The sequence below is a fragment of the Podarcis melisellensis genome (genome assembly GCF_964234715.1).
Source record: "Podarcis melisellensis genome assembly, chromosome: 11".
Lineage (NCBI taxonomy): Eukaryota > Metazoa > Chordata > Lepidosauria > Squamata > Lacertidae > Podarcis > Podarcis melisellensis.
The window spans coordinates 21,722,319-21,738,796 of record NC_138543.1 but is presented as its reverse complement, the minus strand read 5'-3'; the positions used below and the strand labels follow the sequence as shown (position 1 = coordinate 21,738,796).

The 16,478-nt window shown below is 40.4% G+C and overlaps 1 protein-coding gene across 5 annotated transcripts in view; it reads right to left on the bottom strand.

Annotated features, from left to right (window-relative positions):
- The window catches only part of TMEM232 (transmembrane protein 232), a 145,764-nt gene that overhangs the window by 114,463 nt on the left and 14,823 nt on the right, over positions 1-16,478 (bottom strand). For 3 of the 5 annotated variants that reach the window (XM_081930569.1, XM_081930571.1, XM_081930570.1), the window contains 3 exons: positions 13,875-13,980; positions 4,650-4,807; positions 136-235 (listed from right to left, as the gene is read on the bottom strand). In XM_081930569.1, the coding sequence (XP_081786695.1) occupies positions 136-235; positions 4,650-4,807; positions 13,875-13,980 (364 nt within the window). The remainder of the gene's footprint in view (positions 1-135; positions 236-4,649; positions 4,808-13,874; positions 13,981-16,478) is intronic. The other 2 variants (XM_081930573.1, XM_081930572.1) reach the window with 2 other exon arrangements.

Genomic DNA, 16,478 nt, shown 5'->3' with positions numbered 1-16,478 from the left:
GTGCATTTATCCGAAACATTTTTACCCTGCTCTGTAACTGAAAAAGCTCCCAGATCAGTGGTGAGGCAGTCCCTGCCCTCAGGCTTACAATCTAAAATATGTAAAGCTAGATAACTAGAAAGAAATAATTGCTACCTTTCAAGCCAACATGAAGCCTGGATCTGTGTTCTTCAGAAAACCCCTGGTAACCAAAGAAATAGAACAGGAGAAGCCTTAAAAAGACCAAAAATCCAAGCTGGCAAAAGAAACACAAAACACGTCCATTAGTATCATGTCTGTTCCATTCATTTGTTGTTGCCCCCTAAACTTTTGCAAAACTTGAAATTTTTCTATCAATTAACGTAACTTTGCTTATGCTCAGGACCCAGAAGCTGTCTCTACCTCAAATCTATGACCCAGAAAGGCAATTTTCTTTCTACACTTTCTGTAACATTTTCCCTAAGACTTTTAACCTGCAATCAGGTAACATACTAATCAAGATTCCTTAATGTTTCAGAGGCATTGTTTTGTATAAATATGACACTTCTACTGGTTTAAACCTCAATTATCTAAACATTTTGGATATCTGCCAGCCTTTTTCAAAAACGAAATTGTACTAAACACCTTTGAACATTAATTATTGCTGCCTTCCTGACAAAGGGGAATGTGCACCAATGACCTATTAGGCCTCCCTGGCATTTACCACATGGTGATGCCATTGTTAAAAGTTAATATTTTACGCTGCATGCTTGCGGAAATGTATAGAGACAGGTTAAAAAAAAAACTTAGATGGGGAGAAAAGAGTAGCAGTGCTGTTTTGGGTTACTACCAAATGCATCTCAAGAGGTGGGGAGTGAAAATCAAGTTATCGGGACTGTGGCCTGGAGTCAAGCATTTGTTTCAATACAGAGGCAAGCAGAAGTTTGGTGGGGAATCAAGCAAGGACTCAAACTAAGCTTGAACAAACTTAGGGGCCAGGTCAAAGTCAGTAGCTTTACAGGTCTAAATGGAATCTTATTGGCTTCTTGTGTCATTTGATCTCTCCTGGGCAGAGAACTGCAGGACACTCTCCAGCTATTTGCAGTACTGGCACTGCATTGCAGAAGCATTCAGCCCCACAGTATCCTTTGCTTGCAAGCTGCTATACTGGTGCAGGGTGAGAGGTGGCTGGTCCCAGTTGCCAGATTTCTTACAAGAGGTGAATGAGAGGGTGGGGTTCTTTCAGCAAATGAAAGGGCCCAGTTCCATTGTGATAGGACTTTTATGGTCTTAGATATATGGTAATGTTCATAAGTGTACCAACCAAGCACATACATAGATCAGCACAGGAAGACAGACCTGGAACCATTTTGATTCCTAAACTGAGCAAATGTTTTCTCTGCAATGTCAAACTGGAAAAGCCTCCCCATTGTCTTTTCCTTCACAAATCCTGTCTTAAGGGTATGTCTGTGTTTGAATAGGGTGTGAGCCTGTGGCATGGCCCAGGAACTAAGTATTTATCACTACAAAAGAATGGCCAGGCTCCCCAGGCAATCCAATCAAGTAACCTGCCAGACAGGAGATAAACAACAACAGGAGAAAAACAATATTCAAATTTCTGTTTTAGACCGCCTTTTCTGTGATGTAGGTGTGATGTATCTGAGGGGTGGTCTTAGGTTACACCCCTTCTGTGATGTATGTATGATGTTTCTAAGGGTGGTCTTGATCTACAGGGTGGCAATTTCAAAAGTCTTTATAAGCCTTGTACACCATTTTTTCTGGGTCTCTCCTCTCTCCTGCAGGTGAGGGGAGCACCCTGTTGCAACAGATCAATAAAGGCCAAGCCTACAGGCTGCTGTTTTGCTCCAAGTAATCCTGGCTGGTGTCTTTGTTTTTGTCCAAGGGAGCCCTTGGATTTTCCCGTTAACACCATTCACGGCAGGCAACAAAATCTGGAGGAGGCTCCCTCTGAAGGAACAGGGGAGGCGATAAACATCAATTGCCCCATTGTCCCACAACTCTCTGGAGCAGATTTTCAGAAGGCACCAGAAGCCGCAAAGGAAAGGAAGAAGTGAAAATTGCCTGCTTGCTCCCTTGCACCGAAGCGAATTGAAGTCTGGATCCAACTCAGTGTGCTTCAAGCTTTATAGCGAAAGGGGCTTGTGGGGGGGGGGTCCTTTCTCTTTGAACCCAAAAACCTAATAACAACCCAAGTTAATTATAGGAGCTGCAGTATACCTTACAGAGGAATAAGAAGGCTGGAGAACAGATACAGCTGAAGGAATCATCCCAGATATTAATATGAAATGTGTTTTAATATTGTCCATGATGCACTCGTTAACCGAAAACCAATTTTCAACAAATCTTTTGCTTGGCAAATCAGTTTTGTTTTGTTTTTCTCTTATTTAATATACCAGCCAAACCCGAAGAACTGGTGGAAAGAATCCAATAATGCCTGAGAAAGTTAATATTCTCTATACAGCCATCATTAAAGAAAATAAAGTAGTAAACAAGACAACAGAAGTCCTGGGGACTATATTAGAACTTGAGATGTCAAAATAATTGGGCTCACCAGACTAGGTGGAATACTTAACGTCTTTGCTTTGCTTGGAAACAGGCCTGAGTGCAGTGAAAATATTTAATACAATATATTCTCTTAATACACAGAAAGGTTTTTTAAAAATCCGGGGCGGGGGGGGGGGAGAACCTATGCAAAAATTACTAGAGCAGGTTTGCTCCAGTAATGCTTCTTTGTCCATGGTGAGGAAAATGTTGCCTCCAGAAGACTACAGAATAATTTTAATAAAGGTTAATAAAGCTTTTTTTAAAAAGAAAGGAAGGAAGGAAGGAAGGAAGGAAGGAAGGAAGGAAGGAAGGAAGGAAGGAAGGAAATTGGAAGATACAAGGTTTTTCTTTTTCTTTCAGGAAATTGATTTGCCACAAGTGATTAATTTAACTATATGTGAATGGATATGCTAGTAATTTGTTTTGTGGGCTAGTAACTTCTGTCAACTTTTGCGCAAGGTTAATGGAGGAGGACAACTCCCTATCATTTCATCCCGCACCCATTAAAGATTGTGCTTGTTCACACTCCTTCACATACAGCTAATTTTTTCTTTTGCGCAATGCTAACTTTTATAATAGCTACAACACATATTTCCTGAGGCTCAGATTCAATTCCCCAGTAGAGAAAAACCTGATGGAGCACCGCCACTCACCCAAAATCTGCTCAGTCACATCACTGCTGCCTACTGGAAGGTAGAGAGGAATAGGCAATGCATCAGCAAGGTCACTGCGGTGCAAACACACCAGCGGGTGCACTGGATTGGCTCATCGGGTGCATTTGCACTGCAACAACTTCACTCACATGTTTGTGCACATGTCAATTTAGGGAACTGGGGAAGAGGACCCTAGTAATAGACAGCTTGTGTTGTGTAAAAAAAATGGTGCTCAGTGGTTAGCAAGAGATCATAAAGTTTTAGCAGAGAAATCACTGTGATCAAGACAAAAATGTGTTGTTTGAAAGGGATCTATGAATCATAGGAAAGAGGTACAAGATTGAAGTCCAATTTGGTACCATCATTTATCTTGCAGGTCTTACTTAGCTTTCAGAAGCAAATGGTTCTCATTTGGACATTTTCATTTTACATGGCCTCAATTTCGTCCTCTCTCTTGAATGCATAAATCTCTTGCTGGTACTTTAAGATTATGTGACCTAACATAATACATCTGAGTTAATGATAATCCATATGGAAGAATAAAAAGGTCACATCATTTAAGCAGTGAGAAGAACATTATGCAAGATGATCATGGAAATTATTAGAAAATCCAAGCTATCCATATGTATTGAGAACAAAAAAAAACCACACCTCCCGATGATTTTTGTATGTATTTTAGAGCATCTCATTAAAGTGTCACTTGAAAGCTGAACTGTGGAATACTCAAAACCAGTGAATTCAGAGAGATAAAAATTCAAGATAAAATGAGTTATAATGAGGATAGCATAAAAGAAGACTGCACTGCTTTCACTTGAACATGTTGATGCAAATTACTTTTTCCAATAAAAGGTGGACCATATAAACTGCAGCTCCCATAACTCGCTTCCATGGCAAAGATTATGAGTTGGGATCTAGAAGAAACAGCTGTCTGTCGTTAGTACAGTCACGGCATGCATTCCAGCAAACTGAACATCTGCTTTTATTTGCGGTAATGTAAATTGTCAACAATGCCATAGATCTGAAAGCGCCCCTATGGATCTTATAAATGAAGTATTTAAATGTTACTACCTTTATGACTATTCCCTCCCTCCATCAACTTTATGCTATACATCACCAAAAGCAGTATACACCATTAAGCTAAACCAAAAATCAATACAAACATTTAATCCCCTTTCCAAAAAAAACAATAACATATTCTTAAAGGCCAAAAGGATGACAAAATCTTTAATGGCTGTCTCAAGATGGATGCAGCTGTAGCCTAGAAGACCTCCAATGGGACAGCATTCCACATCTACAACCTTGAGCGGTCACAGACTGTCAGAAGAGAGCAAAGAATCTCATGGCATAAGATCACAGTATAGCAAGATTGGTACACAAGGCCTAGAGTGGCACTTAAGTAGCCATGAAATGAAACAACATATATATCAGGGTATCAGGACGCGGACAGCTACTCTTAAAAAAAATACAACATACCTTGGACAACTTGATTTCACATGAGAAGAGATGTGGCTTCTCCACTGTATCATAACAGAGTCTATACAAAACAGATTCCGCGAGGAAAAATAAAACTGGGATATGGTCTGGAACAAGAGGCGCATGGTCCAAGGAAATTAAAAGTATTTCAACAGCTTCTGAAGTGAAAAGAAAATGACAGATAAATTCAATAAACAGCTTCCTCTGCAGAGCCTTAATATTTCATACGGTACTCTCATCGCACCTGCAACACAACGCTTGCCAAGTTATGAACAAATAAAACAAGTGTTACATCAAATTTTCCCCAGATTGTTTGCCTTCTCTGATTATCACTTTGATGAAAAAGTAATTAAGGCTCGTCTCTTTCATAATTTTGTTCAACAGTTGCTGAAATGTTTATGCTAGACTATGAATTAAATCCTATTGCATAATAAAGCCATCTAAATTAATAAAATTAAACAAGCTACCAAGAATGTGCAATGTACACTGATGATGGAGGTAATCTGTAACATTTGTTCTCCTGCCAGTTTTTTGCTTAGTGCAACTGATGGTTTTGCTTTTCATACTGCAAGTTGAAGAAGGATGTACAAGGCAGGTTTGGGGTCTCTTTGTATTCTGCGCTTTTCAAATCTACAATCCCTGTGCCTCCTCAGTCTCCAACTACCAAGAAACATATAAACCAAATGAAGCTGAATCTAGACAAAGATGCATTAAATCTCTAAGGCTTGGGGTGAGGTGGAAGCTTAGAGGTTCTCTCTTGCCAGTTCAATCTCCCATGCTTATTCAGTTTAAAGGTAAAGGGACCCCTGACCATTAGGTCCAGTCATGGCCGACTCTGGGGTTGCGGTGCTCATCTCGCTTTATTGGCCGAGGGAGCCGGCGTACAGCTTCCGGGTCATGTGGCCAGCATGACTAAGCCGCTTCTGGCGAACCAGAGCAGCGCACGGAAATGCTGTTTACCCTTCCCGCAGGAGTGGTACCTATTTATCTACTTGCACTTTGACATGCTTTAGAACTGCTAGGTTGGCAGGAGCAGGGACCAAGCAACGGGAACTCACCCCATCGTGGGGATTCGAACCGCCAACCTACTGATCGGCAAGTCCTGGGCTCTGTGGTTTAACCCACAGTGCCACACGCGTCCCTCTTATTCAGTTTAGGAGCCTTCAGATGTGTTTACATCATTGGCATCTACAGTGCTTCTGTGTTTCATTATGAACTTGACCAAATATTAAGATTTACAAGAAAGAACCTTTCAGGAATACCTCTACCTAAAGAGGCCCACTTGATGGGCATACATGAAAGGGATGGGGAACCTTTTCAGCACTGTACAGATCCTTATCAGATCTGCACCTGCAACAAAAGCTACAGAAGAGAAGCAGCAGCCGGACCAACAGCAAAGCAGGTAAATGTTTCGCTACCATCTTTGCTACTGCTGCCCCCTGAAGGGAGAGGAGGGGTGCCTGACCATCCCTGATGAGGAGGCTGGACCCCCCCACACCACCAGTTGGGCTTGATACCAGACCTTTGGGTGGGATGAGGGGGAGTTTAAAGGCAGGGAACATGGAATACAGTAATATGTTACTGTAAGTCACTTGGAGGCCTCAGGTGCTAAGTTTAATAATAAGTTTAATAAATAGTAATCCAAGCCCAGGGAGGGCAAGGGGGAGACAGGACAACTCCCTCTCCACCTTATTCACACAAAAGCCATTAATGTAAGGGTAAAGGGGACCCCTGACCATTAAGTCCAGTCGTGGCCGACTCTGGGGTTGCGGCGCTCATCTCGCTTTATCGGCCAAGGGAGCCGGCGTACAGCTTCTGGGTCATGTGACCAGCATGACTAAGCCACTTCCGGCAAACCAGAGCTGTGCATGGAAATGCCGTTTACCTTCCCGCCGGAGCGGTACCTATTTATCTATTTGAACTTTGACATGCTTTCGAACTGCTAGGTTGGCAGGAGCAGGGACCGAGCAATAGGAGCTCACCCCGTTGTGGGGATTCGAACCGCCGACCTTCTGATCAGGGACCTGCGTGGCTAATGGTAAATGGGATTACTGTAAAGATATACCGTATTGGCCTGAATATAAGCCACACTATTTCCCCAAATTCCGACCGTGAAAAGTTAAAGGGCGGCTTAAATTCACGACCTTATAAAAATTGGCTTCTACGATATCGCTCCCAGTCTCCCCCAAAGCTGGGTAGGAAAGAACGTGGAGGAGGGTACAGATCGCTAGCAATGCAGCACAGCTCCTCCCACCCAGAATGCAGCTGGGATTGCAGGCAAACAGTGCCAGGAGTCCTCTCTTGTATCCATAGGATTTTCTTCTACATTTGCCATTTACCGGTGTGAGCGCCTGCAGAATTTAAGGGAACGGCTTATATTCGGGTATCGTCTTTTTTTCTTTTTATCCCCTTGAATTTTAAAAGTGCGGCTTATTTGTGGGTGCGGCTTATATTCCAATACAGTAATAACTTCTAGAGGGGTAGCCGAAAATCAAGAAAACCAAAGAGTCTTTAAAGCAGGGCTTTCCAAACTGAGGTCTCCAGCTGTTTTAGGACCACAGTTCCCATCATCCTTGCCCACCATCCTGCTAGCTAGGGATGATGGGAGTTGTAGTCCAAAAACAGCTGGAGACCCAAGTTTGGAAAGCCCTACCTTAAAGACTATCAAAACCGTATGCCATAATAAATTTGTTAAGTCTTTCAGGGTGCCACAAGATACTTTGTTTACTATAATGATGTAATTAGCTCCAAGTTTTCCTGTTAAGCTTAAATAAAGAGAATTGGTTATCTCATTTGAATGACTTACCTCTTGAAAAAAAGGAAATAAAGTTAAAACTGTTGAGAAAGCTAAAGAAATTACAAGTGTAATTAAAGTCCTGATGCACAGGCCCCATCCTCAAAAATTCTAAACTAATTAACACAGAATTATTAACATAACTGCATAATTTCATTTTCATGGTAGGTGATAACCGTTTCACAGGTGGGTTGAATTTTAGTAATACTTAAAATAAAGAATGACAACATTATTAAAATTAATCTCAGTTAAATGGACTGCATATAACTATTAAAAGGCAGGAAAAATACTTATATTTTTCTTAATTAAGAGGTGACACATTTCTGCAAGAAATGTGCATATAGAAGACAGGTATATATGGTAATCAGATAGTAATATTAAGTAGGAACTTAATGTTGCATCACCAATTGTAAAAACTTGAGGAATTAACAATAGGGATTAAGCTTCAAGTAATAGTCTCTAAGTAGCTTCATGTACATAGAGATGTATGAAGACAAAATGGAAATATAAGTCGGGAGAGCGAATCGTTTACCATCAATCAGTGCTCCTAGGGTTGGACAAAAATTATTTTCTACAGAATTAAGTTTAATCTTAGTTGGAAACTTTTGTGCCATCATGGATCAATACAACCCTACATGCCTGCTCAGAAATAAGTCCCACGGAGTTCAGTGGGACTTAATAGTTAAGTTTGTATAGGTTTACAAACTATTTTGATAACTGAATTGATGGTTTTTTTTAAAAAAAAACACCTTTTCATTCAAAAATTCTCAACAATATATTTTGCCTTTTTAAAAAAAAGTTTTAGCTGACTGTAAAATATATGCAGAGCATTCTCCAATATAGCACTGAAGTCTGAAGTTGAAGACAGAAGGTTTAGCCCACTGACATGGAAGGTAGATAATCTCATATTTCAAAACCAGAGTATATAGTAAAAAGCCACAGAGAATTAGCCTTGTGAACTCATTGAGAATTAGCCTAGGCTCATACTAAATAATTTATGACTAATCAGAAAACATGTAGAAAGAATGGGGAAAATGTTAGCAAACAATAAAGGAGAAAATTACTTCTCTAAGCAAGCAGCACAAACATGCATATTTGAAGAGACTTTATATGACATTCAGAAAAAAGAGAGAGCATTAGGTAATTTTTAAAAATTAGAATTGTATTATTTATCTATAATACTCATAGCTCATCATAGTGTACTATAATGTACTGTATTATAAAGTGGTCATTACAACTTTTCTGAATAATAATAATAATAATAATAATAATAATAATAAATTTATTTATACTCCTCCCATCTGGTTGTGTTTCCCCAGCCACTCTGGGTGGCTCCCAAGAGAATATTAAAAATGTGATAGAACATCAAACATTAAAAACTTCCCTAAACAGGGCTGTTATCTGTAAAGGGTTTGTTTATCAATACCAAGCAGTCAAAATATGGCTCTATGATCAATAAGAGCAACATTATGGTGTTCAGAACTAGGCTTGTCGCTGAGAATTACATTTATCCAGCAAACTAAAATGATGTGGAAAACTAATTCAGGTCAACCAGACTTCGATATAAAAAGCTGAGAGTATGGATTTGTTTGCATAGATGCAAATGAGTCATTTACAGGTATGGGCATCTGCCTGGAATTAAAGCGTTTCTTCAGCACGTTTTAATATTTTGCACAACCAACCATTAGGGACCATTTCTGGCCCAAAACCAAGAACAAAAAACAACAACATCAAGGCTAAAAGAGCTAACTGACCACAAACTGCTTGTTTTGGACAAATTCTCATAGCTGAACTCACAAAACAATACAGAGGAGACTGATGGGACTAAAATTCAAATAAACCCTTTGAACTTATTATTCCATCTGTTACAGTCATTGTGCACAGCAGAGAGACAACCTTCTTTTTTATAACCTTATGGTTAACAACGACAATGAATACAAATTAGCAGGCAATCAGTGCAATGAGATTTGAAAGGCCAGCTATCTGAGATTTACCCAGATGTCATGCCCAAATTACTAAGGGTGGAGTGAGGAAAGGGCTCATCCAAAAAGAATCTGCATTTTGCTGTGTATACTATTTGCTGCTGGCTTGTGTATACTATTTGCTGCTGAATTTTCCTAATACCTGTCCAACGTGTACATTTTACAATAATAACAGGGGGCAGAAAAGGGCAACCTAAATTATATGGGCTCTGGATAAATTTACCTATGGAGATTTTACTTTCTTGGGCTCCATGATCACTGCAGATGGTGACAGCAGTCACGAAATTAAAAGACGCCTGCTTCTTGGGAGAAAAGCGATGACAAACCTAGAAGGCATCTTAAAAAGCAGAAACATCACCTTACCGACAAAGGTCCGTATAGTTAAAGCTATGGTTTTCCCAGTAGTGATGTATGGAAGTGAGAGCTGGACCATAAGGAAGGCTGATTGCCGAAGAATTGATGCTTTTGAATTATGGTGCTGGAGGAGACCTTGAGAGCCCCATGGACTGCAAGAAGATCAAACCTATCCATTCTTAAGGAAATTAGCCCTGAGTGCTCACTGGAAGGACAGATCCTGAAGCTGAGGCTCCAATACTTTGGCCACCTTATTAGAAGAGAAGACTCCCTGGAAAAGACCCTGATGTCGGGAAAGATGGAGGGCACAAGGAGAAGGGGACGACAGACGACAAGATGGTTGGACGGTGTTCTCGCAGCTACCAACATGAGTTTGACCAAACTGCAGGAGGCAGTGGAAGACAGGAGTTCCTGGCATGCCCTGGTCCATGGGGTCACAAAGAGTCAGACACGACTAAACGACTAAACAACAACAACCAAAGGGTGACACGCTGGAGAAGTATACAATTATGTACATTGTGGAGAAAAGGAACAGAGCTTTTTCCTTCTCTCATAATACTAGAACCCAACGTAATCCAGTGAAGCAGAATGGTGGGAAATCCAGACTAAAGGAAGTACGGTACTGCTTCATATATCTAAACTTGTGGAATTTGCTTCCACAAGTTGTCTGGCAGCCATCAACTTAAGCTCTCTTCAGACGTTACACTACTGTTTTATATCAACATGCAAAAGGGAAATATGGAGTGGGGAGTAAGCAGACTAGCTCTAACTCCCATCACTCTCCCCATTACCCTTGGTGGGTACAAGGGATAACTTCTTGAAACAAGTAGCTTCTTATGTACTCATGTAAATACCCATGAAATTTAGAGCCCTGGCAAATCAGGGAGGCAACAAAGGAGGGAGGGGGCCTCTTGGTTGAAAACTCACATGACCAATTATGATGGCTGAAGGGAACTAAAGTAGCATCTATATATATAAAATGGGGGCATATGTTAAATGACTTTGCTTCATCCTTTGGATCAGTCATGTTAATCTGCAGATCACTGATCTTTGTCTGTCATATTTATTTCGTGTATGACCCTTGCCATAATCATTCCACTTGCCATTCACTCAAGTCAAAAGATAAAAAGGAATAATAATATTTGAATATGGGACAAACCTTGTTATGATGAGCTTGTATTTTGCACAATTTGTATACGGTGTCTGTTTGATAATGTGTTGTTCGCTATGCCTAATAAAGGATATTTGATGAACAATTGAATAATAATAAATGCAGTGCTATTTTTCTAGAAAAAGAGGTGCCAAAACTCACCATGGACACCGCCCTTGTTCTCTTAGAATGGCAATGGTACCCACCTGAGAGGTGCTGGAACTGAATTCTAGCTGGAAAAAAAGCCCTGACAATATGCAAGGTCCATTTATCCTTTTATCCTCATCAAATTTTATAAAGCAAGGTATTTCATTCTTCGGTTTTTTTGAGGGGGGTGATTTGGGGGAGGGACACTTTAAACCTTGTTCCATTATTCCTAAATCTTTGAAACTAACAATATCATGCTTTTTCATAGAAATAATTGGGGAAACCTAAAACATGCCGTTATTGAAGGCAAATTACTTCACAAGTTTAAATGTCATTTTAAATTACACCCAATTAATGTCTAAATTTAGAAAGAGCTTATAAAGCAGTGCTACTTGAAAAAAAATCACAAGAATGCTGAATATACATGGTTTTGTAATTGCACAAAATTAAGTATCGAAATGCAAGGCATTAGGTGAAGTGCTAATTCTATTGCAGGCTTTTCATCTGTGAAGTGGTTTCTGGAATGATTTGAGCAACCAAATTCTGTCTGTCTTGCTCAGTTGAAGCCTACAGGGCACAGCCGTGCAGTTGCAAACTGGAAACAACAGCCAAAAGCAGAGGTCCAACAGAAATAGCAAGAGGCAAGACAAAAGGACTGTGAAAACTGTTAAATGGCATAGAAATTGAGAGTGGGGGGGTCAGGGTTGTGCCCACAAGCCTTCACACACTGATCATTTTGTCTACACAAGGATCTATATATACACACTGCAAAAATGGAGTGAACAGATTGTGCCTTCAACAGCTACGTAAATTGTGCAAAAATTACAGTTAATGTGTGGCAGCTTGGGTGGGACCAGGAGGTATAGAATCAGAGTTTGAAGGTACCTAAAGGTCACCCACTCCAACTGCCTACCAATGTAGGAAATCCACTACTACAACACCAGTAATGGCGTGACCATTGTCAAAGAGCTCATGCCATCCAGAGGGTCCTTCTAATTTTTAGACTAAATCTTTTTCTTTTCTGTTCTGTAATTTGAACCATTGATTCAGGTTCTCCCCTCTGGAGGAAAGCAGAAAACAAATTTGCTCCATCATATATGTGAAAGCTCTCCAAATATGTGAAGATAGCATGGTATCCCCTCTAAATCACCTCTTCTTCAGGCTAGACATGCCCAAGTCCCTCAACCTTTCTTCACAGAACTTTGATATTCATGCCTCTCATAATCTTTGGTTTTCTTCTCCAGATACATACACACACATTTCCAGTTTAATCATCTGCATGGGGCTAAGGTGCCCATCAGATAACTACATGATCTGCAGGCCTATGGACAACCCACAGGTAGGTAATTTGTTCCAATAATAATCTCTAGAACAAGATTAGGCTCTAGATAACAAAGCAAGCTCTGAAAACTACCTCCAGCTTTGTCCTCTTCATGAAGAGTAGACATGCTTTGGCAGAGTGTAGCACTCCTTTCACATTATATATTCTCCTGAGAGTCAGTGTGGTGTAGTGGTTAAGAGCAGTAGACTCGTAATCTGGGGAACCGGGTATGCGTCTCCACTCCTCCACATGCAGCTGCTGAGTGACCCTGGGCTAGTCACACTTCTCTGAAGTCTCTCAACCCCACTCACCTCACAGAGTGTTTGTTGTGGGGGAGGAAAGGAAAGGAGAATGTTAGCCGCTTTGAGACTCCTTCGGGTAGTGATAAAGCGGGATATCAAATCCAAACTCCTCTTCTTCTTCTTCTTCCTGGACCGGTCTTGGACAAAGAAAAGTAGATTTGGGGCAAGTGGTAACAGGGCTTCCTGGCTGTCTCAGGCTGGTGACTTGTTAGGTCTTCAGCTGCTCAACAGAGGTCCCTCCTGCATTCTGCTCATTTGCATATAGACCTTCAGATCCCAATGGGGCCTGGAATCCCAGATATTCCAGCGCCATGTCTGGGTTGCTACTGTGCACCATGGAAATGACTTATCATCTGGCAATTTGGTATTTAGATAACTGACTTGCCGTCTACGCAATATGACTAAAGTTAATAAGGTGAAATGAACAAGGTTATAAAATATAAAGGAGCAATTATTATTATTATTATTAATCTTCAGAAGGTCCCAGGGCAGGGTACAGCAATATAAAATACAGCATTAAAAGCAGTTTAGAACGAACTGTGAAATGAGCATTTCTCCCAGACATTTAGAATTGAAAGCTGAATTGCAAGTAGTACTATTTTGATGGCCGTGATAAACACAGAAGTACTCCAATATCTCTGGTTTTAAAATCCCATCAAAAATTGTTCTCTGCATTCTTTTGATGATTCCGAGTACAAGAACATTCAGTTTGGTTCATTACTTTCCAGCATGCCTCTTCAGTTTCAGAGGTACCCTGCTTTTCTCTAACCAGAGAGAAATCTGTGATTTTCCAATACTGAGGCTTCAGCTTTCAGGATGTTAATCACAGCTGTCAAATTGAAATACCATGCAGTTATCAGCTTTTTCTTGTAAATGTCCAGGCTGGGTCTAAAATTTAGCAACAGCACTGCACTAATGGTCTTATAGGACAGGGATATTCAACTTTAGCTATACTCATCCAATGTTATTGCATGCCTGTATCCATAAGAATAATTTCAAAAGCCAAGTCAGTTGACACAGAATGGCATCAAAGCAGAAACAAAAATAGTATTTTATATATATTGTGTAATTAGTCTCTTTGTGAGAATAGCTTTATTTTCTTTCCAGTGTCTATAAATTTTGCAGTGCTTGCTTAGAGAAAAGGGCAGCAAAAAAAGAATCTGAAAGAAACCTACCTTCGTGAATTTCTCCTTTACACTGTAATAACAGAATTGCCTCAGCCCATGCCACAGGGAGATTTACATACTTCCCAATACCTAATGTGCTAAGACCTGATCGCCTCTGTTTGGAACATAAAAGACAATAAGACAAAACTTGAGATTTAAAAATCCTTTCAAAAGTCAATATACTTAGAATGACGTTTCTACATATTTAAAGAAAGTGTTATTGCTGGTGCAAAACACAATAGCTGGAGCTAACAAGATAGCAATGTTTAATCCCTCAGGTTAACACTTAAATAAGAAGATGAATGCTTAGGTCTAATTATACTGTTATTACCACCTGAAGTACTTTGCAACAAAAGCAATTAATTACTAGCTCCGCATCATAGTAATAAATTGAGCCAAGTTGCGAAGAGAACTCTTATGCTAGCATCTCAGTAGGATGGAATCCAATTAGTCAATCCCAACAAAATGTGTCTCATATCCTACAGCAGGCTTCCTCAACTTCGGCCCTCCAAATGACCCTACAACTCCCATGATCCTTAGCTAGCAGAACCATTGGTCAGGGATGATGGGAATTGTAGTCTCAAAACATCTGAAGGGCCGAGGTTGAGGAAGCCTGTTCTACAGGCAACTCTTGCAAAACTAATTTGGTTGGAATCACAGATGCTCTTCTTTGGTCACATGCACAGCATTTCACCAATCAGACAAAGCATGTTCTCCTTCATGGAGAGCCTGTGTTGCAGTGGGGGCCGACAGGACACTCCAAAGTTGTGGGGCAGGCTAATTGATCATTGGCCACTGTTGTGATTGGGCTTCCCTTGCTGTTGGGAAGATGTTAATGTTGCCATTTGATGATTGACAGCCAGAAATGTTAAAACTCCCTGCACAAGGCGTAGAGCTTCCTCTTTTCGCTCCGTGCATCGGATTGCCCATCCCCCCTCCCTATATTTAGGGTTGTTCGCTTTGACCTTGCTATGCCTGTCATGGGGTCGTCTGCTCTTGGGGCAGGGGCCCGGTAGGAATTTTGTCCACCTGGCTGATTGGTTGGGGCCATTTGGTTTTTGCCTACTGCGTAGCAAATAGTCACAACTTGTAAGGTTGCGGTTAGGCATTGGTTTATGGTTTGGTTGGTTGAGGGGCATGGATTGGCTGTGCCTACCCCTCTAATGCTGCTGCTGCAAGGGATTCCGTTAAAGGAATACAGGGGCTCACTATTGCTTTTGTCCAAACCCTGTCAAGGGGCTAGGGCCACGCAAGAGCCCCTGGTTGCATTTGGGGAAGGCTGAGGGCAGGTTCCCTGCTCCGTCACTACCCCCAAATGATTCCCCTTTTCTGACTTTCGCAGGCTTACGAAATGTCAGTCTGTCCCCCACTGGGGGGCAGATAGTCACAACCAATGCCTAAGCAACCACTCACATTTTTTGTATTTTAATAAAGTGACCAAAATTATGCCAAAAACCTTAAACAAAAATTCTGTGTGTTGTGTGAGTTATTTGGGGTGGCCTGGGGACACGCAAAACACTCTTTTTCGGACTCTGTACTATTAATTTGTATTTCTATTTATTTAAACAAATTAGCATATGCCAAATGATCAATGGAAAATTCCCTTGTAAACTTACATAATTTCCGTCAGGTCATTCTGTGCACCCCTCCCCCAATTTACCAGAAGAGACAGCAAGATTAAAAACAGCAAAGGTCGCATAGGGAAAAAGGATGTTCTTTCCAATCCTAAACTTCTTTTTAGAAAACTGTAAGTATGTAGGTCTGATTCTCCTACCACTGCCACAAAAACTGCCCAGAAATCAAATACTTTAATCATTTTCATTTAATAATTTCTTAATGGTTTTATATGTCTTGTACAAACCATTTGATGAATATCTGCCCTAAAGAGATTCTGTTACAAGAATCCTCCGATGAAGTTGTTTGCTTCCATTACGAAAGAACTCTGAGCTTAGGGCCTTTTTTCTCAGTATGAGCAATGGGACATGCTTAATCCATTGGTTGATTTTTGTATTCTAGTATCTGATTTCACCCAGTAGAATCTCTCATCTCCATCCAACTTATCATTGGAACAAAATATTTGGAAAAAATATTTAAGATAAGTGGAAGTGGGGTTTACAATGTAATGGGAGTTTAGATGTGAGAAAATCACCATATATTTCCACATATTTCTCCTCCTCTGATAAATTATGAGAAAGGACCATTTGTGATTTCTGCATTATGAGAACTTTATTTATTGTTTCATTTTCTTACATTTCTATTCCACTTTTCATGGAACCCAAGACGTCATCAAGTTACTAACCCAGGTACCAACCAGACCCAGAGCTGCTTAGCTTCACAAGGTATTACCTTCAGATAATACAAGGTGGCACAGAAGGGTCATTTCAGTCACATATCTCACATTATGCAGTTCTGTACCCAAGGGCAGCCTAAATGAGCTTGAGCCAAGCTCCCTCTACAAAATATTGCAAAACCTTCTTCACTCAACCTTTCAGTGAGACTCTGGAATTTGTTGAAGGCATGTTATGTAAACATAAGCATACATAAACAACTATACCAAACATAAATAACTATATTGTCCTTTGCATTTTTATGTGTTCATTATTGACTTTTTAT